A 27,251-nucleotide genomic window follows, 5' to 3' on the forward strand; every position below is an offset into this window, starting at 1 on the left:
CAAGAAGGGAGCGTTTCCTAGGGCCGGGGCAGGAGTCATGAGGCAGCAGGCAGGTCGGAGTGGGTGAACGAACCATCAAGGCTGCCCTTGGTGAGGCAATGGGAGAGAAGGGCCGGGCGCTACCTTTGGGGAGGCAGGAAATGGAATGGGAGCGCACCGGGTGGTGGCTGGCACGGAGACAAAGCAGGGGGCTCGGGCCTGGGGGAAGAGCCCATGCAGGGAGAAAGGAGGCCTTGCCCCGGCGCAGGAGATGCTGTCGGCCGGGGCTCTTCCATTGTCACGCAAGGCCCCAGGGGTCCTGGTGACAGACACCCGGCCCCCAACAGAAGTGCGGGGATGATGGACTCACTGCAAGGACCAGGGGAGGCAAAGCAGGGCCTGGCATATGGGCGTTCAGGCCTGGCCCAGCGCTATTGTCTCTGCAGGGGGTTTGCCTGGTTACCACATCAGCAGGGATGGAGGGGGTGAGGCCGCGCACTCGGGGGATCGGGGGTGGGAGGGACCCGTCGTGTAGGTGAACTGAGGGGCAGAGAAGCAGGCAAGGGCCACAGCTGTGATGGTGAGAGGGGCACAAGGCCCTGACTGAGAGGCCGAACCCCGGGCCCAGCCCACCTGGCTTGTGTACGGGGCAGAGGCTGCTGGGGGGCTGCTCACGCTGGGACGTGTTTCTCTGGCTGATTATGCTGAGCGGCAGCCAGGTGGATCAGCCTGCGGCGCCCGAGCGCTTGGCACACACCATCTGCTCCAACAAGCCGAGATTTGTGGCTGAGATTTCCTGCCCATTCCTTGGGCAGCTCTTCTCCTGCAGCACCTGGCACCTGAAACCCGGCGAGCCCCATCCCCGGCTCCTCTCCCCAGCACCAGCCAGCGGGCCGGGGATGCCAGCCCAGAGCAGGGCGCCGCGGCACGAGCTATACTAACAGCCATAGGGGTTGGAGTGGCCCAGGCAGCCGCTGGGAGATAATCGGTGGCTAGGCCCTGAACTAACAGAGCCAGGCTCCAGCACGGGGCTGCTGAGGACGGGCTAAGAGAGCCTTCAGGGATAGGAGGGAGTGGAAGGCAAAGCTCCAGGTCAGCTGGGCCTAAAAGCCCTGCCAGAGCCTCTGCTGCCCCTGGCCGGCCACCCACCCCCAGCCTCAGCAGCTCCCAGCCCACCCCAGGGAGCTCCAACAGCCGAGCGGCTCTGCCCTGGCGGGGGGTGGACTCCAGCCTCCTCACTAGCTGCTGGGAGTGAACGCGCCTGACCCTGCACTTAGCATCCGACTGCTGGGTGACCTGAGAGGGAAGCCACAAGACACGAGCCTGCACCACCGCAAAGGCTCGCCCCACAAGGGAAGCCCAGGAGCCAGGCTGTGACACCGCCTGGGGGTGGAGAGAGGAGCCGCCACATAGGATGGCAGCCCAGAGATTGGTTCATGAACAATCACACTCTGTTATAGGCGTAGGGGGGGAAGCTGGGCTGTTGCCACGCTGGGTTAACTCAAATCACTGCACCCCCCATCCCTCTCCAGACGCTTTGCCCCCGCAGGCTCCACGCCCCGCGCAGCTTTCGCACTGCTGCCCCGCAGGAAAACCACCACTTCCTGGCTGAGTGGTGCCCCCGCACCCAGCACCCACCTCGCCTCCCTTCCCCCTGCTGGCAGCAGCAACAAACAACCTGAGGGGAGGAGCCGGCATCACCAGCCATAAATGACATTTAATATTTAAACGGATAGGAAAAGACACACAGCCGAACTAGTGCAAACCAGACAGGCAGGGCTGGGCAGCTCCAGTGTCCAGTCCAGCCACTGAGAAGTTAGCAGAGATGACCGTACCCGCGCGGCTGGCTCTGGGGACTGAGTCCTGGAGGGAGATAAGCCGCTTCCTTGGCATCGACGAGGGCAGTGGAGTCAGTAAGGGGGGCAGCTGCGGAGAAGAGCCCTGGCACACGCCCAAGCGAGCAGATGCAGTTATTCTGGATCTCTGGCCCCCTGTGACCAGAGGAGGCGCTGTGGAGCTCCTGCCCACAGGCTCAGCAGACAGTGCGGGTGTGAATGAATGTGCGTGTGCTGTGGAGCGCCTGCCCATGTATACTCTCCAGGCACCGTGTGTGTGCGTGTGCACATGCGTGTGGACAAGGGCAGGGGTACATTTTATTTCAAGGATACTTTAAACAAAACTGTGTGCTAGGCACCAGCCCCTGGAAAAAGAAATGACTCAAAATCAATCGCCATGCCTGGGAAACAGAAAACCATGTGCAAGGAAACCCCACATGCAGCAGCAGAGTGAGCGTGAGTGTGCGAGATGCACACCCAGGCGTGCCTGGACTGTGCTGTCACATGCAGAACCCCACTGACAGCTGCACCGGGAAACCAGCTTCATTCTTCACTGGGTTTTTTAAGCCAGGTAAGAAAGCGTCCTCTTTGGCTCAGCTGAACAGGAAGGAGTGACAGTGGAAACGGGGGCTGCCAGGGCCCCTCCCGTCGGCCCAGACACACACGGGCTGGGGGGTTAAGTTATAAAATAAAAGACAGCAGGCACTGAGGAGGAAAAAAGCCCCTGAAGACCAGCTCAGCTTCCCCTCCACTGAGAATGGAGCAGTCCCCAGGCTGGAGCGGCACGGGGGTCGCACGGGGTGGGGCAAGCTGGCAGGACCTCGGGGAAGGAACACTGACCGGTCCGGTCCGGAGATGCCAACTCACCCCAGCCGAGGGTATTACAGCCGCTGTCGGCCAGCGAGGCGCAGACAGGTCTGCGGTCGCTCTGAGGGAGGGGTTGGAGAAGAGGGCTTTAGATTAACATTTTCCACCATGCAGGAAATCCTGGGTGCACACAAGACAGCGGAGGTGGTGACAATCTGTAAACGCAGCATTTCCCAGGCAAGGCGCTTGTCGAGGGGCTGCCAGGAGCTCTCTGGAGGCCAGTCTGAGGGTCGCCAAGGCCTGGCATGGGCTGGCTCACGGATCTGCGAGGCAGAGTATTTCTGAGGCTGTGGAAAAAGCGTCCCTCCAGGCATCCTCCCGGGCTATGCTGAGGTCTCCGCTGGCTTGCTCTCTGTGTCGCTGTCACTCAGGTAGCCCCTGGAGGAGTCCCTGGACCTAGGCATGCTTTCCAAAGTGGCTCGCTCCTCCTCCGATTTGTCACAGGCGAACTGCCGGCGGTAGCCTGGGGGGCTGCACGGAGGGAACAAGGTTAGCAAACAACCAGGGAAGAGCAGACATCACCTCAGGAGATGCATGTCAGGCCCTGCCTTGGGCAGCAGTGCTCCCCCCTATGGGGCTGGGCTTCTTCCAACGCCCACCCCGGGGCTCAGATCCAAACCCCCAAACCTCAGAGCCTCGGCTGGGCAGCAGGGAGGCCAGGCCACGCTGCGGGAAAGTGGGTTGGTGGGGCGGAGGCCAGCTGAGTGACTGGGCCCTGGTGGGCAGTCTCCGCAGGCACATGAGGGCTCTTATCCTGGGAGGGGGGGCTCAGAGGAGCAGGCCCCCAGGCTTTCCCCAGCACCCAGCTCCCTGGCGCCATTCAGAAATGAGAAGGCTCCCCCATTTGCCCCCACCCCATGCAGGCAGGCCTGCCAACAGAGGGGGCAAAGGGGGCAATTGCCCAGGGGCCCAGGTAATTTAAAAGGTCCTGGGGGCACCCAGCTGCCACTGTTGCTGCGGTAGCGGTGGCTGGGAGCCCCGGGCCATTTTAAATCACTCGGGCGGGCCTCAGGACTTGCTCTGCAGAAGCAGCGGGCTGGGGAAGTTGGTGGCTGCCCCACCCCCGCAAGGAAACGCCTCTTCTCCACTGCGGGCACCAGCACCAGGCAGGTAGGGCTGGGACCACTCTGTGCTCCCAAGCTTCAGCTGTTCTGCCCCCTAGGCCTGTGCTGGGAGGGGGATCCCTGATCTGCGCTGGCTCAGTAGGGCCGAGGGGTGCGGCCAGGGGGCAGGGCATGGGGGTGGGTCTCTGTGGGGAGGTGCTGGGCAGTGGGGGGGTCTGTGTGGGGTGCTGGGCAGTTGGGGGTGCTGGGCAGGGATGGTGGTCTGCAGGGCACTGGTGGGACTGTGGCAGGGGAGGCGCTCGGCATAGCGGGTCTGGGGGAGGCTGGGCATAGGGAGTTGGGGGCCTGTGTGGCGCGGCATGGACCCGCCCCAGAGGGGAAGGGGCCCTCTGGCAGCACAGGGCTGGGCCGGCCCATGTGTGTCTCCCAGCTCAGTGCGTTATTATCCTGTGCTGATGGCCAGCCGAACTCGCAGGCATCCGAACTCCCTGGCGCAGCTCTGCTCCTGTATGCAGCCTTCTGCACCGCCACCTCCTAGTGCCCCCTTCTCCCAACCCTGAGCACGGGCCTCCAGGCTCTGTAGCCAGCCAGCCGGAGCCCCGAGGAGTGAGATAGCGAGGGGGCACGTCCGTTGTGGGGAGAGCCCACCGGCACAGCCTGCCCCCACCCCTGAAGAACACCCAGATGTTAGGGGATGGGCTGTCCTTTAGTGGCCCAAGCGCAGGCTCTTGGGATTAGGCTCTGCCTCAGTTTCCCAGTTGCAATCAGGGGTACCAGCCATGGGGTGAGGCGTAACTAACATCTGCAAAAGGCTTTAGACTCAGATCAAAGGGACTCCAGGGAGACCGAGCCTTACTACTACGTCCCAACATTTTCTGGGCACTGGGACACACCTCAGAACAGCGCTAGGAGCCCTGCCCACGCGCTCTGCCCTGCCTTGGGCCCGGGAGCAGCTAAGCAGGGCTGCCATCACATGTCCCTGCGAGCATCCGACAGAGACAACAGCAGATACACCCAAGGACCTTGCACTGCTGGCACTGCCGTCTCTCCTCCAGTACTCCACACTGGACCAAGATACCTGCAGGGCCGTATCCGGTGCTACCCAGACCCTGCTCTGAGACAGGGGCCCACTTTATAGATTGGGAAACAGGCAGAAAGGAGAGAAGGGACTTGCATCCAAGAGCTTTAAAAGAGCTGGCTGAGGAGCTTGCTGGAATTTGGATTTTCAATAAGTCCTGGAGCACTGGGGAAGTGTCCAGAACATGGAAGAAAGCAATTTTTTAAGAGTAAATGGGATGACCAGGGTCATTATAGGCCTATCAACCTGACATCGATCCCAGGCACGATAATGGAGCCCCTGACACAGGACTTGATTAATGAAGAATTAAAGGAAGGTAATATAATTAATTATATGGAAAACAGGCCTGCTCAAACTAATTGGCTCTCTCTTTTTGACACGAGTACAGGTTTGGCTGATAAAGGTCATAGTGTTGACGTCATATACGTAGATTCTCGAAGGTGTTTGGTTTGGTACTGCACGACATTTAGATTAAAAACTAGAAAGCTATCAAATGAAGCTGGCACAGGTTACGTGGATTAAAAGCTGGCTACCTGACAGGCCTCGAAATACGGAATCGTCATGGAGCGGGTGAGTTTTTAGTGGGGTCCGGCGCTAGTTACCATTTTTATCCATAGAAAACATAAAATCATCACTGATAAAGTTTGCAGATGACACAGAAATGAGGGGAGTGTAATGAGGACAGGTCACTGATCCAGAGTGACCTGGCTCACCTGGTAAGCTGGGTGCATGCAGCTAACGTGCTGTACTATGTCTAACTGTAAATGAACACACCTAGCAGCAAAGGTGGCAGGCCATATTTACAGGATGGGGGACTCTGAAAAGGACGTAGGGATTGTGTGGCCAAAACAGCTCATGCGACCCTTGGATATATGAACAGGGGACTCTGCAGTAGGAGCAGAGAGGTGGTTTTAGCTCTGTCGTGATTGCTGCTGGAATCCCGTGGCCCGCAATTCCAGAAGGATGTTGATAAATGGGAGAAGGTTCAGAGAAGAACCACAAGAATGATGGAAGGATCAAACCTGCCTTAGAATGCCGAGAGGGGCTCAGTCTATGTAGCTGAACAAACAGAAGATTAAGGGGTGACTTGTTTAATCTAGAGGTGCCTACATGGGGAACAAATATTTGATCATGGGCTGTTAAGCCGAGCAGAGGCAGGTCTAACAGGGTCCAATGGCTGGAACCTGAAGCTAAACAAAGACTGGCAATAAGGCGTACGTTTGTACGGGTGAGAGGAATTAATCACTGGGACAATTTACCGAGGGGCGGGGCTGGGGAGGGGGCAAAGGAAGAATGCTCCATCCCTGACCATTTTAAAATCCCAACTGGATGTTTTTCTTGCAGCTCTGCCTTACGAATCTCGTTGGGGCAGGTCAGACTCCATGATCACAGTGCTCCCTTCTGGCCAGGGACTCCCTGAATTGCCAAGAACACCCAGCAGATCAGTACCAGAGTTCCTGGCTCCCGCTGGGCCTTCTGCTGGACAGAGACAGGGATGGCCTCTCCCACTGGAATGCACGGGCCAGGCGGAGGCGTTCAAAGTTTCTGTTGTTCCCAAAAGCCGGCTGTGTGTGTGTCGGGGGGGGGGGAGGGTGGTTTTTAAGTACTAGCATTCAGCTCCGGATAATTGGGAGAGTTGTGCGTTGACATGGAAGCTGAATTCCCCCAGGACTGCTTCTGCCACAGCAGACTGTCAACCTGGCAGCTTTCTTTACGAGGGCTCATTAGTCTTTTTTATTATTTTTAAGACATTTTCAGACCATTTAGAGAGATTTACTCTCCCCTGGAGTTAGCAGAGCTAAGCAAGTAATCTGCAACAAATCATGCATTTGTTGAATTGCACCTCTATCTGCTCAGGAAGCGTTTGCGAGAAGACTGTGAAATTGCAGAATTCGTCCATTATTTCAAGTTTTGTACCTATTTTTTCCCTGTGAAAAGAAATTGCAGACGAGAAAATTCACTATTTGAATTTTGAACTTTGCGCTGGGTAGGCAGTTATTTAGGTCACATGGGCCCATTTCAGTTTCCTGATTGGATAACTGTTACTAAGCAGCAGCGCAAATTTTAAATAAGGGCTTTGCCATCAGCAAATATTCACACTTGAAATTTGCTTCGTGTGAGCGTCTGTGCTAGAGAAACTCGTCCGCTGGAGGGTCTGTGGGGTGAGCGCGCCGACAAACTCAACCTCATCTTCCCATCCAACATCTACAGACATTTCCCTGCCTATTCGCCCAGCTCCGGGAACCCAGCGCAGCCACGCAGTCCAGGTGACCCGGGGGAGCTCACAAGTGGATTTCATTTCTATTCAAGACGGCGAAGGTGCGAGGCTACATTATCCGTCACTGCCTGTTAATCTGTCCTGCTCACCAGTCATGGAGCATTCACACCCCTTCCCCTCACCTCTACCAGCCTCCGCCTTCCCCCGCTTACGTCAGCCGCTGATTCAAACCCTTGAATGCCAGCCTTGGCCAGACAAGAGAAACTGCCCCTCCATTGCTGATACGACAGCTCCGGCGTCACACACGTTACAAACAAGCAGCGCGGCAGCCCCAGCTGCAGGGGATTGTTCCAGCAATTGAACACTTTAAAAGAATTGTTTAAAAAGCTTCTTTCCTTCTCAGATAATTCTCCCATTCAAAGCTGTCGGAAACAATTTAATACACAAATAAATTCCTGCTAGAAAAAACCTTGGCCCCGACTGCAGTCGCTTCCCTTCCCCCTCCCTGCAGAGCCTTCCCAGAGCTGCCGTTCCTGACTGGCCTCTCCTGCAGATCTCCCACCTCGCCCCCGGGTGCCCACCAGGAGCAAAGAGAGCGGCTCCCCCCTGGCTGCCGGACTAGTGACAGCCTAACACAACCTGCGCCCTGACCGGGGTAGGGAGCTAGCTGGAAATGCTGCCATTTCAATACCCAGATTGTGTCATATGCCAAGTGCTGGGTCCCTCCAACAATCCTGGGGGGCAGTGACCCCACAACACCTGCCTGAGATGAGCATTCAGCAGCTTCAACCCACATTCCTCCTGGGAGCTTAAAAAGCACAGCTGTGCTGCCGAAGGTGGGGTCCTGGGACCATTTGGCACTCCCCGAGCCCAGCCGCTTCCGGCTCATCCCTCCACATCTCCCACCCAACTGCCTGCTTAAGAAAGAACCCCAAAGTGACCAGAACTACAGAACAAGGCCCTGTTCCTCCAGGGAGCCCAGCCACAGTCAGCCAGAGCAGTGACCCACGCCTGCACCATGCCATATGTACCTGTGCGAGGGGGTGTCTATCTTTCGAGGTAACCAGCTGCCCCATTAATCCCAGAATGGTCAGGGAATTGGGGGGCTACACAGAGGACTCCTAGCCCACAGGGAATGCCCAGGGGCCCATGGCACTGCCTGCTTTCCGTGCGCAGCACCACACCGGATTTGCTCATGGGACGTCTGGGGAGAATCACACGGCCCCACTCCCAGCGGGAGGAATTCACGGAGAGTTTTCCATTTCCAGGGGAAGTGCCCAGGGCAGGGCCTAGAGACCAGCAAGTCTCGCCCCGCCTCGCCCTTGGAGCGCCTCGGGCACAGTGCTGCTCACTAAGCTGCAGTCACACACACGGCTGCCCCCCCCCCCCCCCCCGCCTACACAACACACACCTGGCAACGGGCGTGGCAGTAACTCCGGCCTGGGCAGGGGGCTCCCTGCACCCGCATGCCATTCTGCTGGAGGCTTCCAGTCCTCATCCCGGCCCGTCGCAAGCCCACAGTCCCCGCGCAGGAAGTGGGGGCGCAATCTAGCCCATTGTCCGGGGTGCTGGGAGAGAGGCCAAGCCCGTCGGTGTGCACAAGTAACATCCCCTGGCTCAGACGGAAACTCAGCAGCAGCAATCACATGGTGAGCACCCCCGGCCCTCAGTGGGCCAAGGGGAATCTCAAAGCACCCCCAGTAAACCACTCTGCCTGGAATCCCAAAAGCGGGGGGAAGAGCTCTGCGAAAGGGGACTCCGATACAGGGCGGCCCAAGGGGCTGGGAACCGGCCCGTGGAGCCACCTCCTCCTTACAGAGCTGAGATGACAGATCGCAGCATGCAAGGCACCAGCTTGATTGGAGCAGCACTGCATGCTGGGATGCGTAGTCTCTGCTGGCCACTCTCTATATCGGAGCTGATGGTAGCGGCAGCTGGTTCTGCTTTACGTAGAGATGGCTCTGAACCGGCACCCTTGAGCTGAACACCCCTGAGCTCTGGGACGCCTGCACTGTCCCATCTTGGTGACAAGCCGCCTTGTCTCTCACCACGTGGTGGAGAAGCGGTGCATGACATTACCCAGCACAGTCAGTGTGGGAGCTTGAGAGAACCACGGGCTCTGTGTCCAGCTGCCTCATCTCTAAGGGTGCCAAGGAGCCCTCAGCTGGGGCCAGTGTGGGTGCTGCTGGCTCGGAGTTACAACACCCCAGAAGCAGTCAGTATGCTTCCAACAGGCCAGCAGGGAGAGAGCAAGAGGGCAGGGCATGAAGACATCTGAGGATTTCCATGGCCTTTTCAAGTTTGCCCATGAGACTGGGGAGGGTCTGCAGTGGTGGGGTGTGGGAGCTGTTCATGCCACGGCAGGTTTATTCTGGCAGTACATGCGCTTTGTTAGGGCCTTTTTATATACAGCCTGATGCTCGTCTTTCCTGCAGTAACTAATCCCCGGTCTGAACCGGGAGCGGTGGATCCTGCAATGCACTGTGACCCACTAATTTCAGGAGAAATAAATACAGCCGCATACTTAACGGTTTCTGAAAGGCCGGGAGGGATTAGTGCTTCTCAGTGTCCTGCACGCGCCAGCCGCTAATCCCTGGAAGGGAGACACTAGCAGCAAAAACCCTTTGTGACTATTGCCAGTGCTCTGCGCTCCCGCTGGCTTTGCCTGGGTTGCATTGACACGGGAGTGTATGGAAGCCAAAGGCAGGCCCCACGCCTCACCCCACAGCGAGTTACACAGGGGAGCCCTACGCTGCAGCAGCTGGAGTGGCGTCCTTTTCCGGCGGGTTTCCAAACGGGTCGGTCTCTGCCAAGCGGCAGCGCCGGCCAAACCCCGCAGCAGTGATGTGGCCTCATGCTGAACACAGGCGGCTTCGCTGCAGCAGTGGGGAGGAGCAGGCTGACTGACGGAGGTGGGGCCCGTGCCAGGCTCAGCCCTGGCAGGGTTAGTAATTCAGGGCCTGCAAACCCCAGAGTGCCCCAATGCCACCGAGCAGTGCCGGGCTGCCGGGATTACAGCCCCCCCCGCCCCCATGGTAAATCAGCTGCTGAGCCGCCCTGCCCGAGGCCATTAGGGGTTCCCAGCGTGACTGATTTAGCTGCAGTAGCCGGCTTAGCTGGGCTCGGGCAGCTGTGGGGCGGGGCAGTGAGTTCAGAGGCATTCCCCGAGCTAGAGACATGCTGCCCGGGTGGGCTGGGGCAAGGGGCAGCAGGGAGTGGAGGGTGACTGGGGTTAGTGGCACACGGGCATGCTGGCATGCTGCACTGCACACCACTCGGCACCTACTGCCTTAGTCGCTCTCGGGCCGGTAGAGGTATTTCATCATCAGGCTGTCCACCTGCTTCTTCCGCTTCTTCTCCTCCTTCTTCAGGCGCTTGCTTGATTTCTCGGCGTCCCTCCCCTCTGCGGCTCCCTCCCCTTCGGAGGCCGGGCTCTTCTTCTTGGGGCCCTTCTTGACGCTGGAGCTGCTGTGGTAGGAGCTGGACGAGGAGTCCGAGGAGGACTCCGAATCCGAAGGCAGCTTCTTCTTCTTGGACTTCTTCTTGGACTTCTTCTTGGCGTGTTTCCTGGCGCTCTTCTTGCGCTCCTCCTCCGAGGAGTCCTCTTCGGAGCTGCTGCTGCTCCTCCGGCCCTTGCTGCTGTGTGGCCGGGAGCAGTCCAAGGCCGAGGCGGAGCGGCGCAGGCTGCTGAAGGAGCGCTCCGAGCTCTCCGGCCGTGTGGCGCTCCTGGCGCTCCGCACGCTCCTCTTGTCCTCCTCCTCCGAGTCCGGGTCCAAGCTGGAGCGCTTGAACTTGATGGGCTTGTAGTTGAGGACCTCATTGATGGCAGCCTCCAGGTCAGGGTCCAGGTAGGAGCGGTGGCTGACGGGCCGGATTTCCGAATCCTCCGGCTGCATCTCGTTGGAGGCGGAGGTCCTGGGCCGGGGGGGCACAGAGAAGCTGCGCCCGAGCGAATGCTGGCTGTACAGGGAGCGGGTGTCGCTCAGAGCCACGCTAGACACGTCATCCAACTCATCCAGCCGGCTCCTGCTCAGGGAGAGCCGAGAGTCGACCCGGCTGCCCAGGGTCGAGGTCTCCAGCCCCAGTTCTGCCCGGTGGCTCAGCGGTGGGCTGAGGGCACTGGAGACGCCAGCCAGCGGCTCGCTGAGCCGGGACGTGCTGCGCCGCAAGCTGCCTGGGCTTGAAAGCGTGAAGCTCAGTGTGGACCTAGCGTCGGCCTCGTCAGCCTCCAGCCCGTGCCGGGAGGAGGCAGCCCGGCTGGCCGGGGCGGACAGGGCAGAGGCCTGGTCAAAGTCAGCCGTGGTGACAGACCACCTCTTCTCCAGCCCCTTCCGGGCTCTGCTGCTGGCCTCCGAGAAGGCTTGTGAGATGACAGAGCCCCTGTCATCAGGGTCCTCGCTGCCTGGGGCCTTCTTCCACGAGCTGACGGAGCCGGTCTCCTCCTGGCCGCTGGCTGCCGAGCTGCGCTTGGCCTTGCGGAAAGACCTGTCTGGGGAGGCCGGCCGCTCGCTCAGGGTGGAGAAGAGTGTCTCCTCGTCCCCCTGGCCACCAATAGAGTCCTTCAGGTTGAGCCGTTTCCTGTAGCTCAGGGAGCTCATGACAGAGACCGGCCGCTCCTCGGCCTCCTTGGGCTCTCTGCCTTCCTTCCCCTCCTTGGGGGCCGAGTTCAGGGCCGGCCTGAGGAGAGTGACCAGTGGACAGCAGCAAATGGGGAGGGAGAGGGGAGAGAGAGAGCAGGTGAGATCAGAGAGAGACACCGGGCAAAGGAGAGAGGAAGGCAGCAGAGCAAACCCAGCTAAATAATTTGCATCAGTGGAAAATAGCTTCTTGGGAAATGTCATGCAAATGAGGGTATTGTTCTATCCCATCGCTTTTATCCCCCTTTAAAACGTTTCATTCAATTATTTCATTGTCAACTACCTGGAGCCGCCGCCTTTGATAGCCAACTTATCCCCAACACCAAACGCTCTACATCTGCACCGCCGAATAAATTAAACCAATTAAGAGAAACAGCCTTGGCTCTGTGGAGGGGGGAGAAGCCCCTGGGACCCCTGAATCCAGAGCAGGAAATTGCTTTTATACCAAACCAATCTGTACTCATCAGGTAGCTGCTTCTCCAGGCGAGGGGTGCCAGGCCCGCCCAGCCCCGCGGGTGCTCCCCTGAGGCACAGGGGAAAGCCACGGACAGGGCCCTGCTCACAGCAATCCCACCTGCTGAGCGAACCAAGGGGCAGAGCAGTGGGAACCAGGAGCTCGGTCGCGGCTCCAGCGCTTCCAGCTCACACATCTTTGGTACCTTCCGATTTATGTTTGAAATTCAATGCACGTAGTTGCCATAGCAATGAGTGCTCTATCCAGAGATCAATACACACTCCCCGTGGGGCTTGGCCTCTCAGGGGTACAAAGCAGGGGTAGCTGGATACTTTTACTGCTCTGCCCACCAGCATCACGCCGGCTCCGGGCCAGCTGTGGGAGCCATCGCTGCAGGCCCAGCCCTGATTGGTCAGTGTTCTCTGCAGGCAGCACGTGGCGGGGGGCGGCCCGTGCTTGGCTGCTGGGGGGCGCCCTCCTGGATGGCACAGCTGCTCCAGCCCTGGCGAACCCTGCACCCGGCAAGCGACCGAGTGACGGAGACCAGCTCCCTCCCCCACGGGGCTGCTGAGCCTGGGGTCCCCGGAAGGGAAGCGCCGTGAGAGCTGCTGGGTGACAGCCCCCGCCTGGTGGCTATGGGGAGAAGCGATGGCAAGTGGCTGTTTCCCCGGGGACGCTGACCCCACACTGACCTGGAGCTCTTCCAGCTGCCGTCATCGGAGACTGCTTTGGAGGAGCCTTTGTTCCTGGAGAGCCACGATTTCACTCCATCCACGCGGTCCTCCAGCTCCGAGTCCACGTCTGAGTCCCCCTCACTGCCAGAGGGAGAGATCCAGCGGGAGAGATTAACGCCTGAGGCAGGCAGCCTGGCTCCCCATGCAGCTACGGACTCTGCCAAGCGGGGTCTGAGTGTGCCGCCCTACGGACCAGGACACGCTACAACGCGGGCTCAACTGGCACCTCGGAGCCTCCCGCTGGCAGGCCTCCCAAAGTCCTGTCCCATTGGCCGGGCAGCCCCGCGCGCCCCCAGGAGAACGTTCCTGGCTCAGTCCGGCAGGGGAAGGGGCTCCCAATCCCTCGATGTGGGGCAGGACCTGGCGAACGTGTGGCCCCCTTTTGGGGCAGGGATCCTGCCTTGGACCCCGAGTCGAGTGACTCACTCCCAGCAAAGCCCGTCTCCCACACCTCCAGCCCGGCTGCGAGCTGGCCACGAGCGGGCAGTGCAAGCCGCACTCCCTCCTAGACTTCAGAGAGCTCCAACGGGCTGCGCACCTGCCCTGCCCACGTTGGAAACACAGCCACAACGGCACCGACGACGCAAATCTCCTGGCGCCAGGCCCACTTCTTGTGGGGTGGGCAGTGCCCAGACAGGGACTGAGTGGGTGACAGAGGGATGAACAGCACCCAGGAGTCCTGGCTCCCTCTACTGTGCCCCACCCATGAGCAAGTGCTGCTTCTGCCCGCCTCAGAGACATATCAGATGCTGGCTGAGGTCACGTTCTGTTTTCACGGTTGGATGGTCAGGGCCTGGCGCAGGGAATGAGCTGGCCTTCCCAGGCACGCCTGGGGGACCAAAGCACTCTATGAATTAACGCACAGGCAGTAAGCCCAGCACTGCTTAGCAATACACAGTGCACCGAGTGCTGCTCCCCCCACATTAACCGGCTCCGCAGGGCAAGCCCCCTGCAATGCACCCCCCGGTGCGCTGGCTAACTGGCCATGAGGGAGCATGGCGAGGCCCACACCTTGGACAGACACTTTTACTGAGCAGTTCTTACTGCTCCAGCAATTTTACATCTCCACAACTGTGCTCTCAATTAGACACAGGAACTCTGTGCAAAGGGCTCGCGTTAGTTTCATTTAAATGCCGCTACATTATGAACCGGCTGCGCCCTTGGATCGATCAGAGCCCTGGGCTCAGAGCCAAGGCCCCCTCTAACGGGAGACAGGCAAAGGGAGCTGAAGGAAAAGGGAACAACGCTTCTGTGACGTTATTGATATAATCTGGGACCATATAGATCATTGTGGCAACCAAGGTCCTGTAGTGGCACGCAAATCTTGTATAAAGGAGGTCAAATGGGGTGTCTTAGACAAGGTTATGGTTTACTGGTTATGATTATGCTGTCTATATGTGTGTATCATTTTATAGTTGAAGTTATGAATATTGACTCTATACTGTCTGTATTTCAAACTTACGCTATGCTTCTGGGTGACATCCCAGACAAGCTGGTGTTAGCTCTGCCTAGCCTGCTTGATGGCCCATTAAGGACCATTAGCTATACAATGGACCCATTGAGAGAAGGCAAATATGCCTTGAGACTCAGCAAAGTATGCAGGGACTGGCCCATGTGACTCCAGACTCCATTTTGCTGTAATTTTCCACAGTAAGGACAAAGAGGTGTTCTTACACCTGGAAAAGACTATATAAGGCTGATGCCTCATTTCCATCTTGTCTTCAATCCTGCTTCTTACCTCTGGAGGGACTTTGCTACAACTGAAGCTCTGAACAAAGGACTGAGGACCCATCCCAGCTGGGGATGTTCCAGAGACTTAATTTGAACCTGCAGTTTATTCCATCGCTGCTGCAAGCCTGAATCAAGAACTTTGCCATTCCTGTATGTCATTGATTCCATTTAACTGATTCTAACTCTCAACTCTATCTTTTTCCTTTTACGAATAAACCTTTAGATTTTAGATTCTAAAGGATTGGCAACAGGGTGATTTGTGGGAAAGATCTGATTTGTATATTGACCTGGGTCTGGGGCTTGGTCCTTTGGGATCAGGAGAACCTTTTTCTTTTACTGGGGTATTGGTTTTCATAACCATTCATCCCCATAACAAGTGGCACTGGTGGTGATACTGGGAAACTGGAGTGTCTAAGGGAATTGTTTGTGTGACTTGTGGTTAGCCAGTGGGGTGAAGCCAAAGTCCTCTTTGTCTGGCTGGTTTGGTTTGCCAGCCTTGGGTTGTAAGTGCCCTGTTTTAGTAATTTGTCCTGAATTGGCACTCTCAGTTGGGTCCCGCCAGAACCGCATCGTCACAGCTTCCAAACACTTCCCAGAAGGACATTGGACCGGGACTGCGGGGGTGTGTGTGTACATAAGGCAAAGTTTACAGAGGAGATACTTGGCGGCATGCACATCACCTTGCCATTTGGAGCACTGATCTCTGCTCCAGACAGACCTGGGAGCGAAACAGCAAGGGCTGCTGCAGGTCAACACTGGGATGCACCGGCAGAGCTGTGGGAGGGGGGCAGGCAGGAGCCAGGGCTGGGCTAGCAGGGGGGCTGTGGGTTGGGATTGGGGGGCACTGGCAAAGCCAGGGGAGGGGGAGCCCAGGCTGGAATAGTGGGGGCTGTGGACGGCGTGCATGTGACAGAGAACACACACATGCCCAGGCTGCAATAGGGGATTGAGGGACACAGTTTCTCCAAGGGCAGCCAAACCGGGCCTCTGTTCAACTGGACCCAATAACCCTGCACGTTGTGCGATTCTTCATTTCCTGGTGCAGCTGCCCCGTGCACCGCCCACAGTCGCTGCAAAAGCACATTGGGATGGCTGCAACACGAGGCTCTGAATGACCCTTGGACACCTTAGCTGGTGGCTCACGGAGCAGGGTGGCTAGGGCCAGCCAACCAGGCAAGCCCAGTGTTTTTAAGGTGGAGCGGTGACCCCAGCAGACTAGTCCTGGGCACAACAGGGGCCAGCCAGTGGGCTGGGCTCTGCACACAGCTTCCCCCAGCGATTACACTGAGAGTGGCTTGGGATGCAGGCTGGGATGCGTTGTATAAATTTAGAAAAATATTGTTCAACACGTCCCTCACTGTGGATCTGCTGGGCTTCCCCCCAACCCAGAGGATAAATTTCCTTTCATCCGTATCAGCAGGAGAGGCCCTTCTGTACAGAATTATGTCTCTGAATAAATAACAAAGGGGAGAAAGAAAAGCAAGAAACAGGCTGCAATTCTGGGAATGAATGAAATTTCAAATCTGCAAAGAGCAGAGGGTTGGGAGGGAAATAAGTGGGCTCATTTTATAGGCCTCCATCAAGTGCAAAATTACAGCAAGGAAGAGCTATGTTGATGTCTCTGGGTAAACAGGAGTTTAGCAGACAGAACGGAAATGACTCTGGCAGGCTGGGTGCCCAAGTGTGGCGGGCAGATTTACAGTGGCAGGCGAGCCCCTCCGTAACGACAGAGCTGCCTGATTTATACACACACATAAAGAAAGCCCGATCTGGCTTAAAACAGCGAATTTATAACCACCGTTCATAACCCTATTGATTGCCTGTAGAAAGAAGGTGCTGTATGCACTGCAAAATCTCTCTCTCCATGTTAGAAGCAGTTCTGTATAAATCTCTGTTAATACATAACTGTTTACTGCTTTCATTAGGGTTATAGCAATAACAACTGTATCTATAAGTAAATCGAAACATTATTTTCCTTCCCATCTCACTCGGCTCAATAACTCTGCCCTGGCTTCCCCCAGCACTAACTGGCTGGTAAAAGGGAAGGAAGTCTCTCGGGAACCCAAGGTAACTTTGTTAGAATTGCAAGTGTGCCTGGGAACAGATATATAATGTGATCTTAAATGAGCATTTTATCTGCCTAGCCTTAGGGCTCTTCTCTGCCCGGGGAGCATGGGGCGGAATCGCACAGGGGACGGGCTATTATAGACCCCGACTATGAATTCTCCTTGTTAAATTCAAAGCAATGGACTGCACTTGATCATACAAACGTCTCCCTCCTCTGCAATCTAACGCAGGCAACGCTTGGTTATTTTCCTTAAAAACAATAAGCCTCATAAACAAACTCTGGGGGCAGCTGAGATTTTAAATCGTCGGAATTAAACTTGATGTCAAACACAATTTATGTCCAGACTAGTGTGCCATTAGTTAACTGGGATCCAAATCACAAGGGAACAAACAAACGGAGACTGAGCTGCGGAGGATATTAATTGTGTGTGACAACAAGGCTCCAGTGGCCCTCTATCACTGTTACACACGATTACATTTATCATTAGCTGTTATAGATCCTTTCACAACCAACAGCCCCTCCTGGCTCAGGAAAGAGACCTCACTGGCAAAGCCAGTCCAGAGACACCCAAGCCTCAGGTTCCAGGGGACGGCGCCTGACCCCTCGTCTTCAAACCCAGGGCCTGTGAAATAAAGGAAGGCTCTGCAAGGCACACCTAGCCCGGCAGAGCACAGAGCCGTTGGGGCAGGGCAGCACCTAATGGCACTCCCTCCACATGCTTCCACACTCCTCTCCTCTCCCTACAACCTGGCGGAGCCTGTGAGGGATCGAGGGACAGCGAAGATGCCCCAGACAAACCAGACATTCCCAGCGGCACCATTTGTGATCACTAAACCTCGGGCTTCAGGGCATCGTGGCTGGGCAAGGGAATGACTCACTCTCATCCACACGCAATTGCTCCACTGGCCAGGTGCATCATGGGGCTTTATACTTTCCTCTGAAGCATCAATTATCAGCCAATGCCAAAGGCAGGAGACCAGCCCAGCTGCTCTGACCCAGCATGGCATCTGAAACCAAACGAGCAATAGCCACGCCCCACAAATCCCCACTGCCTGCCAGCTGCTGCACTGGGGCCTGATCCCCGACTGGGGGCGCTGTTCTGGCTTTGGAGAGATCAGGAGCCACTGAGACGGCAAACAATTGGGGGCCTTCTTTGCTATCTGTCTGTTCCCAGGCCGAACACACTGCTTATCTGACGGGGCTTCAGGGACAGGGAGCCTGGGGGAGTGGTCATTCTGGGGGCAGGGGGCACTTGTCCTAGGTGTGCACAGCTTTGCCTGTTGCCTTGTGAGGAGAAGGGATGAGTTATTGTCTCATCATATTCCCAGGACATCCAGATTTATAATTGATTTCCTCTCCGTTCCAGGAGCGGCTACGGAAGATGCTGCCGGGACTCCCGGGGGAGAGGCGCAGCCTGTCAGTTACGCTGGCAACGTTACCTGCAGAGCCTGGTGTGACGCGAACAGCTGCTCCAGGCATGGCTGAAGTGAGCCTGGCGGGCTGAATGCTCACAATGCAGCCCCTGGAGACTGCCAATCCCAGCATGCAACGGTGCCATCCCGAACCAGCCAACCAGGAGCTGCAGGGGCTCGGGGCATCCCCCACCCAGTGACACAGGCCCCCTCCAGCTATGGGCCTCTGTGATGCGGCTCCAGCACTGGTCCCTCGTGGCATGGAGAGGCTCCCGGCCCGGCGGGGGGGTGTTAGAGGTTTAGAGCTAATGCACATGCATGGAGCGCGCTGTGGGGGCGACATGCAGGGCCCAGCGGCGGGCTCCTTCCAGGCATGCTCAGGGTTAGGAACAAGGGGTTATTTAATTGGAGAGGAGAGTTGAGATCCTCACAGTTTATTCTTTCTTTTCTGATACTTTGTCACCACGTCCTGCAAACTGAGAATGGGGGGAGGAGGGGGCAGGGGGACAAAGAAAATAAATGAACTTAAAGAGGCAAAACGGAACAAAACCACAACAGAAACGAACCGAGGCAAACCAACGAGCACAGCTGGGGAGGGGGGTAACGAGGAGGGGTTGGCGGCCCCTAGCTCAGACAGCGGCACTGTCTCCCGTGGGGAGAGCCCAACGCACTTCCCCACACTTGCAGATTACAGTGCGCCAGGGCCAGACCCCAGGTCTGCTGAGTGCGAGTCCGGCGTCTCAGTGTGCAGCCCCAGCCCCAGCCCGGCGCCCCGGCCACCTGCGGTGGGCACTGGAGTTGCTAACGATGCTTTCTGACGATGGTTCCTGGGGTGGCTGGCAGCAGGCAGTACTCAGCTGCTCCCCCTGCAGGCGTGCCCCATAATAACACCTAGGTCTTCAAGAGCATTTTCCATCCACTGCTCTCCACACACTTTCCCAAGGTCAGTGTCAATACGCCCATTTAACAGACAGGGAAACCGAGGCACAGAGGTGAAATGACTTGCCCAGAGTTCCCCAGCAGGCCAGAGGCAGAGTCCCAGTCCAGTGCTCTATCCACTAGCCCAGCCCGCCTCCCAGCCACACTCGGCAGGTGCGGACGCACCCAGCACCATAAACAAGTGCTTGGTTTGCAAGCGGCAATGTGAGGCCAAGGCTGGCCGGCCGGAATTACTCCCCAGGGACACAGGAGCGCGCCGGCTCGTCCCATCATTTCCAAGTCTCCGGGAAACAGAAGCTGCTCTCCCGTTTTTCTGGTGAGGGGAAGTGGGAGAACTGGAGCAGGGGGAAGATAAGATCCGACCTGCCTGAATTGCTGCACAGAACCAGCCCCCCCAGGCACAGAGCAGCCCTGCACCCGACCAGCCGCTACCCGGGCACATTCAAACCCCGCCGTGCAGAGATGCATCGGTGATCGTGCTTGGAGGAAGGGGGGGGGGCTGACTGCAGCATGCCCATGGGGGACCCACAAGCCTCGCCATGGGGCAGCCCTGCCCGGTCTGTTAGGAAGGCCTGAGCAGGATGTGGGAGTTTTCTGGGCCCTGGCGGGTGGAGGGGGTCTCCGGCAGGGAACCGCGTGGCTCCCACCTGTTGATGAGGTCCTCGTTGTCGTCGCTCTCCATCTCGTCCTCGATGGCAGCCTGCAGGTCCCCGATCCGCTTGAACGCCAGCTTCAGGTCCGACTGCAGGCTCTGGTTGGCGGCCTCCAGGCTCTCCAGGTCCATTTCCTTGGGGAAAGCGAACCCCGTGAGCATCGGCTGCAGTCACATGCCGCAGGGAACAGCCACCCCAGTGATGGGCTGTCACCCCCCAGAGAAGTCGGGGCAGCCACAGCTGGAGCGCAGCACCCGTCCCATCCACCGGCAGGGAGGGACCAGAGGTGTGCCCAGCATGTCACAAGGCAGTTACACCAGTGGCGGATTTGCCCCCCACGCGCCCCCAGGGCAGTTACACCAGGGACAGATTTGCTCCCTCTCCTCCCCCGGGGCAGTTACACCAGGGGTGGATTTGCCCTCCTCCCCCGGGGCTGTTACACCAGGGGCCGGTTTAGCCCATCTCCCATTTTTAAAGGGCTGTTCTCAAGATGCCCAGCTCCCAGTTTCCCCTGCCAGGCTTTGTTTATGGGTAGGACCTACGCTAACCAGCCTGGTTTCATAGTGATGTTCGGGGATCAGTGGCATGACCCATATACTTAAGGCTGCGCATCCGACCCCGATGGGGGCGTCCCGGCTGGTCTCTGCTCCCATCTCGGGGCACACTGGGGGCAGTGCTCCCAGTAGCCAGTCGGGGGGGTGGGGGGCCTGGCTGGTCTCTGCTCCCATCCCGGGGCACACTGGGGCGGCGCTCCCCGTAGCCAGTCCAGCAGGGTGGTGGTGGGCTGGCTGGTCTCTGCTCCCATCCCTGGGCACACTGGGGGCAGCGCTCCCCATAGCCAGTCAGGGGCACTATCACATCAGCTGACAGTTCAGCGGGGTGGGGGTGGACTGGCTAGTCTCTGCTCCCATCCCGGGGCACACTGGGGCGGCGCTCCCTGTAGCCAGTCAGGGGCACTGACAGGTCAGCGGGGAGGGGGTGGGTTGGCTGCCCCTGCCTCGCCCTCTGGCCAGGCTTCCTCACCAGCTCATGCTTCTTGCGGCTGGCCTCGGCTTCCTTCTTGGCCAGCTCGCCCATCTCCTCCTTGGTGTCCCGCAGCTGACGCTGCAGCCGCTTGTTCTGCTCCTTCTCCCGGTTCTCAGCGGCTGCACGCTGGTCCCGCTCCTCCGTCAGCTTCTCCATGTTCTCCTTCAGGCGGCTGGCCAGGCTCTGGGGGCATGGGGAACGGGGCACAGTCAGGAAGGGACGCTCCCTCTCCAGGGGTCACAGTTACCCCAATCCCTAGGCAGGGCAGGGAACAGAACCCAGGAATCCTGGCTCCCCTCGAGATCAGCAGGGACATTTGGACCTTCTAGGACCAGGGCACCTCAACAGCCACCCTAGGTGTGAGCCAGTCATCAAGGCCCTGCCAAGCCACAGCAGCTCCCGGGTGCCCTGCCCAGAGCAGGGGCGGCTCAACCGAGGGCTGCTGAGTCCCCGCGCTGGCCCCCTCCCACGCTCACCTTCCCTCCCCGCAGCAGGTGACGGGGAGACGGCAGCCCTGACAGAATCAATATTCACTCGTCAAGAATAATCGCAGCGGAGAGCGGCAATTACCCAGCCCGGCTCGGGAGCGAGCGCCGCCCCGTCGCTTCCCACTGAGCGCTAATGGAACAAACGAACCCAGCGCCATGCATTTACATGAGGGGGCTGGGGCGGGGGGAGAACGGAGGAGCCGCTTCCCCCGGGCGAGGGAGGGGGCAGAACAATCGTGGGGCTTTGGCGAATTGGAAAAATAGATTTAACTTTGTGTGAAGTAATTACAGCCTGTAACGCTGAGAAAAAATAGACTCGATCCTTCCCAGCAGCTGAGCCATCCGCTGCATATTTATGGCCCCGGCAGAGAGAGGGGAAGGGGAATAACGGCAGGAAAATACGGCGAGGGAGAGCTGAGCGCAGCGCAGAAAGGGCCTGCGAACACGGAATATCAAGCAGGCTGCGCTGGGAGGGAGCGGCAGAGTCTATAATTTCACTAAGTCAATGCAGGCGAAGAGCAGCACTTTGCCGCACGCCGGCTGGACGGCGAATTATTGTTATCAGCGCCCGCCAATAACCAGCCCAGGCAGGCGTGGAGCCGGGGGGGTCGGGGGACAGGGCCCAGCAGGGTGCTGACGCAGGGAACAGGCTGTGGGCAGCGGAAGGCCCGGAGAGAGCTGCCTAGACAGCGCCCCCAGTCCAGAGCTCTGCACAGGCCACTCCGGGGCAGTGTTAATGCTGCATCAGGAGCCCTTAGCCTCCCCCAGTGGCACCATCAACCCTGCCCAAACCCGGAGCACCTGCTCTGGGACAGGAGGACCTTTCGGTCCAGGCTTCGCACGGACGGCACGTGCCAGGGGTGAGGACTGTGCCCCGCTGGCTGCCTGACGGTGCCCAGTGGCTGCAGCCGCAGCTGAGCCTGCTGGCACAGACTGGCTGAGAGGCTGCGGGGGGCTCCCCTCCCAGCCAGCCCTACAGAGTGACTGGAGCAGCAGCTGCCAACTTCCCTCGATGGACACTCCTCCACGGGAGCTCGCTCCCAGCTGTGGCTGCGCTGGAAACGAGGGCTGGGCTCAGTTCACCCGATGCCCAGGGAGCTCGCAGCCAGCGTACAGGCCAGGCCGGGAGCCACTGGCAGACCCGCTCGTTGGGGAGCCCGCTGCGCTGATGGGGCTGCCCTGCTCCCCGCCGTGCTCAGAGGAGGTCCGGCTCCCCTCCTCCCCCAACATCGCGACCTGCAGGGCCAGGACCATCCGGAGCTCCCTACCTCCAGGCGTTTGACTTGGGTCCTCTCGAACTCTAGCCGTGTCTCCAGCTCCCGGATCTTGGCTTCCTGCCGGCTGACCAGAGACTTGTCCACCATGGACTGCTCGAGGAACTCCAGCTGGCTCTGCAGCCCTTGCAGCTGGGGACAGGACAGGCAGCAGCTCAGGTCACGCCAAGAGAAAACCAAGGCTTGGTCCCGGATCGGGAGAAGGGCCAGATGGGCCAGCACATGCGGCAGCTCTCCGGCTCAGCCGCAGACAGACACAGCCCCTTGAACCAGCCCCCGGGTGCTCCCTTCTCTCCAGCCCCCGGCCACAGGGGGGCACTGCAGGCCATGCGCCCGTTTGCCCAAACGGCTTCTTCCCTGGGAGAGCGGCAGAGCCAGGCTGGGACCTTCGCCAAGGGAGGTAGGGGCTCTCTGTAGGCAGCGCCCATGCTGGGTGGCTGGCCCTATGCTTGCTGCTGGGCTCTGCCAGGATCTCCGGACTACTGCATGCAGTGTGGGCGGCTGGGGCCAGCCATTTCCCCCGTTTGGCTCTTGCAGAGAGAGTCAGGCTAAACGACCCGGCCGTGGCCCTGGAGCGGCACGCGGGTCTCCGCAAACGGCCGGACTCAGGTCGCTCGTGTCCCGAATTGCAGTGCAGGGGCCCAGCCCCTCCCAACCCAAAGGCCGTGCTCTGGGCGGCGAGACCTGCCAGCACACTTCCCCCCCACCCCCGCCCGATGACGACTCAGGCCACCCCGCTACCTTCTCCTGTAGCTCCTGCTTCTCTTTGTTGGCGTCTTCCAGCTGGGACTGGAGGTCATTTATCTGGGCCAGATCCCGGGAGGCCTGTGGGCAGAGAGCGTCTGGGCTGCTCAGAATCCACTGCCAGCCCCGCTGCCCTCCCCCAGCCCCAGGGCCTGGCTAAGGGCGCAGCACCCCTAGGGCAGGCAGTGGGACTTGCCAGCCTCCGGGCAGCCCCCCCCGCCAGCTCTCCTGGGTGGGCTCACGGCACAGAATCCAGCGGTGCCCTTTGGGATGCCAGGGATGGCCAGAGCTCAGCTGAGACTACAGAGCGGGGTGAAGACACCTAACGGCTCGCCTCACTTCCAGCCTCCACAGAGAGGTGTCTGTGGGGCAAGGCTGGGCTAGCAGGGTGCGGGCTGGGCGTGCACAGGGTGCTGGGGGGGGGGAGTGAGGACGGGGCGCCCGGGGGCTGGGGGACGTGCACAGGGTGCCAGGGGCGCCGGGGGAGGAAGGGGGACCGGCAGCACACAGGACTGGTGGCGCTGGGCGTGGGTGGCATCACCTGGGCCACTGATGCTTTGTGCTTCTTCATCAGCTCGTTCATGTCCTCCTGGTCCTCCTCCAGGCGGCTCTGCACCTCGTTTTTCTCCCGCTGCAGCCGGCTCAGCTGCTCCTCCAGCTGGGGGGGGGGGGCGGGGGGAGAGAGTGGAGAGGGAGGTGAGGCCGCCCAGCCCCACATACGCTGCCGCCCCCCACCCACTGCCTCCAAGGCTCCCCCAGCCCAGCCAGCACCAGCAGCAGGCTCCTCTGGGCCCCCCGTCCTGCCATAGCTGGGCACCAGATGGGTTCTGCCTGGGGCGGGCCAGAACCCATGACAATAATGGACCTTCCAGCGCACCAGAGCGCCGAGCTTGAGCCGGACACAGGCCAGGGACGGACTGGCTCTCGGGGGTGGGCTCAGGGGCTTTCCCCTGCGTAAGCGGATTGATGACGAGAGCCAGGAGGAATTAGCTCGAGGTGCTCATGCCTGCTGGAAGCTGGTGCCCCCTTTCCTGCCATAGCCATAAGGCTCTCGGATGGCCATGATCCATGGGGCCTGGAGCGGCCTGCACAAGCCTGCTGGGCACACTGCATTGGCAGAACACTGGGGTGAGGGCAGGAGCCCCTTGGTATCTGGCTCGGCGCAGGGCACGAGGGAGGGGAGCCCCGCGGGCCGGGAACCGGCTCGGCGCAGGGCACGGGGGAGGGGAGCCCCGCGGGCTGGGAACCGGCTCAGGCACTCACGGCTGCCTTGGCTTTGGAGATGTCATCGATCTGCAGGTGAAGATCCTCGATTTCCACCTCCATGGACTTGCGGGCCTTGACCGCCGCCGCGCAGGTGAATTCGGACTCCTCCAGCTGCAGAGAGAGCCCGACACAGGGATTGTCAGCACCGGGCACGGCATGGTCAACACACTGGGCACGGTATGGGCGACGCACCGGGCATGGCATGGGAGGGGCAAGGGGCAGCAGCCGCGGTAGCCTTGCGTGCCCAGGAGGCAGCAGCATTGGTGATGCCAAGGAGCCGTTTCAGGAGTGGCAGGCACGGAATGCAGTGCCAGACACGGCCAGCGCACGCCGTGGGGAGCGGGGGCGGGGGGTGGCAGTCTAGAGCACAGGGATCCCCACAAGGGCCCTGAGCTCCCCTGGCTCTCCCTCACTCAGAGCCGCTGAATGCCCAGAGCTGGGAACCCCCTTCGGGGGACACGGAGGACAAGGCAGGCCAGGAGCAGCGCGCGGGCGGTGCACACCTGGTTTCTGAGCTGAGCGATCTCCCTCTTGCTGGGCGCGTTGTTTTTCAGGTGATCCAGCATGATCTGGGCATCCGCCAGCAACGCCTTGGTTCTCTTCAGATCCTTGCGCAGCCGCTTTTCCGTCTCAAAGTCTCGCTGGCTGACCTGGGCGTGGGGAAGCCATGCAGGGGCTTGAGGGCATGCCCGCTCTACACGCTCCATCCCAGAGAGGTCCCCCACCCCCACAGCAATGGGCACGGATCCCCCTGGAACCTGAGCGCCACTATTGCGATGGCCAGAGCCCCCAGCCCGCCAGAGCTCAGCACTTGCAGGGGACGGTGCCACCCGGGCACAGAGCGGGCACCGCACTCCCTCTGCTCTGCCTGCCTGGCCTTTCGCCCTGCATCGCCGGGCCCACGCTCCCTCCACAGAGGCAGCTGCTTGCCAGTCTCGGCTCTGAGCTCCCAGCCAGGGACCACAGCCTGCTCCGCCCCAGACAGCGGCAGGCTAGCGGAGTGCTCCTGGGGCAGACACAGAGGGGCCAGCTCTGGCTTAGGGACTAGCCAGCCGGGGTGCCAACGCCCCATTCTGCCATGCTGGCGCCAAGCCTCCTACTCCTGGCAGTGCCCCCGATGAGTGCGCCCGGCTGGGGTTAGTCCTGGCCATTAACCCCAGGGCGGTCCAGCTCCACGCTGCACCCCCAGGCGGGGTCTCTCGCCCGGGCGGTACCTGGTCACTAGCGGCAGCCAGCTTGCTCTCCAGCTCTCGCTTCTCTCTTAGCACCTTCTGCTTATCTTCGTACTCTTCCTCCAGCTGCACTTCCATCTGCTTCAGCTGCGCCCGGCACCCCACACACAAGAGCAAGAGGGTTTCCATGAGGCACGCTTGGGCCAGGGGGGCTGGGCGAGTGGTGCGCGGGATGGGCAAGCGGTGCACAGGACGAGGGGGGGCAGGGCAGCGAGCACAGATCGGGCCGTAACCTGCACTAGCCAGTCATCTCCCGGCTGGGGGGCCCCTCGGCAAGCCCTGGGTCGCTGTCCTAGTCAGGCCCTGCCCCTCCCCAGCTTCTGCAGACATGACCCACGAGGCAATCTGGGGATATGGACTGTCCCGGCTCAGGAGAGACCCTAGGACTGGCCAGTGGGGGCTATGAATCCGGACTGAGGGCACCGAAGTTACCTGATCCCCAGCCTTGTGGGGAAGTGGGGAGACGCTGGCTTAGCCGGCGCAAGTCCCTGTGCCATTGCGCTCGTTGGAGGGGAGCCAGCGCAGTGCCTGACCTGGCGAGCGCAGGCAGAGCGAGCGGACGGGTGAGCGACTGGTTAAACTCGCCAGGCCAGGGGCCGAGCTGCGTGGGGAGCCAGATTAACACAACCGGCCCATCGCATCACAGGGCCCTCCCGCCAGCCCCACAGCACCGGGTCTCGGGGGGGGGGCACTATGCAGCGGGGCAGGGATATCATGGAGTGGAACAGGAGAGAGGGGATTAATGGCTAGGAAAGAGCCCCCCCTTCTCTCCTGAGGTACGTGGGTGCCAGGCAGCAGGGAGGCAGCCGGCTCTCCACGGGCCCCTGCCCAGCAGCGAGGGCAGAGCGACGCCCTGGCCCTACCTTCTTCTGGCACGACTGCCTGATCTCCTCCACCTCCTCGTCGCGGCTTTCCACCTCCTTGGAATGGGTCTGCCGCAGGCGTTCCATCTCCATCTCCAGACGCAGCTTGGCCTGTGGGCGGAAAGCCGCCCCGGTCAGCCCGATGCTGGGGGCCTGGCCGCCTCCCTCCTGGCAGGGCGGCCCTCTGCTGACCACTTCCATCCCGCCGAGCCCGAACGCAGCCAGGCAGAGCACGGCCACTAGCCCTCGGGGGCAGCACACGGACAGGGCCAGCCCAAGGCCTGTCGGACCTTCCATAACCCTCAATCCCCACAACCCAGCACACTAGACAGCAGCTGTCTACCCCGGTAACGCTGACGCCTTCTCGGCCGGCACGGCACAGAGCAACCGGCCTGCACCCAGGGAGAGGTCCTGTGTTACCCCGGCTACGAACTGCCAGGGAGCGCAGGGACAGGGGAGCCCTCGTCCTGGGGAGCTGAGGTGACAAACACTCCCTGCCCATCGCCGGGGCTCGGCGCCAGAGACGGGGTCACCTGCTCCCTGCCCATCGCCGGGGCTCGGCGCCAGAGACGGGGTCACCTGCTCCCTGCCCATCGCCGGGGCTCGGCGCCAGAGACGGGGCCACAGCAGTGACACTCGCAATGCCCCCAGTCCAAGGCCCACGCTGCTGCTCTGCCAGCCAGCATCTC

At 60.0% G+C, this 27,251-nt stretch overlaps 1 protein-coding gene across 47 annotated transcripts in view; it reads right to left on the minus strand.

Annotated features, from left to right (window-relative positions):
• Positions 1–1,676: 1,676 nt before the first annotated feature.
• Positions 1,677–27,251, minus strand: part of MYO18A (myosin XVIIIA) — a 129,226-nt gene continuing 103,651 nt past the window's right edge. For 39 of the 47 annotated variants that reach the window (XM_065573432.1, XM_065573468.1, XM_065573437.1 and 36 more), the window contains 13 exons: positions 26,563–26,673; positions 25,682–25,786; positions 24,971–25,117; positions 24,465–24,578; positions 23,743–23,859; positions 23,199–23,282; positions 22,452–22,589; positions 20,693–20,878; positions 19,664–19,803; positions 18,509–18,553; positions 12,825–12,947; positions 10,328–11,718; positions 1,677–3,152 (listed from right to left, as the gene is read on the minus strand). In XM_065573432.1, the coding sequence (XP_065429504.1) occupies positions 10,332–11,718; positions 12,825–12,947; positions 18,509–18,553; positions 19,664–19,803; positions 20,693–20,878; positions 22,452–22,589; positions 23,199–23,282; positions 23,743–23,859; positions 24,465–24,578; positions 24,971–25,117; positions 25,682–25,786; positions 26,563–26,673 (2,697 nt within the window). In that variant the 3' untranslated portion in view covers positions 1,677–3,152; positions 10,328–10,331. The remainder of the gene's footprint in view (positions 3,153–10,327; positions 11,719–12,824; positions 12,948–18,508; positions 18,554–19,663; positions 19,804–20,692; positions 20,879–22,451; positions 22,590–23,198; positions 23,283–23,742; positions 23,860–24,464; positions 24,579–24,970; positions 25,118–25,681; positions 25,787–26,562; positions 26,674–27,251) is intronic. The other 8 variants (XM_065573476.1, XM_065573471.1, XM_065573470.1 and 5 more) reach the window with 4 other exon arrangements.

The sequence above is a fragment of the Chrysemys picta genome, chromosome 19 (genome assembly GCF_011386835.1).
Source record: "Chrysemys picta bellii isolate R12L10 chromosome 19, ASM1138683v2, whole genome shotgun sequence".
Lineage (NCBI taxonomy): Eukaryota > Metazoa > Chordata > Testudines > Emydidae > Chrysemys > Chrysemys picta.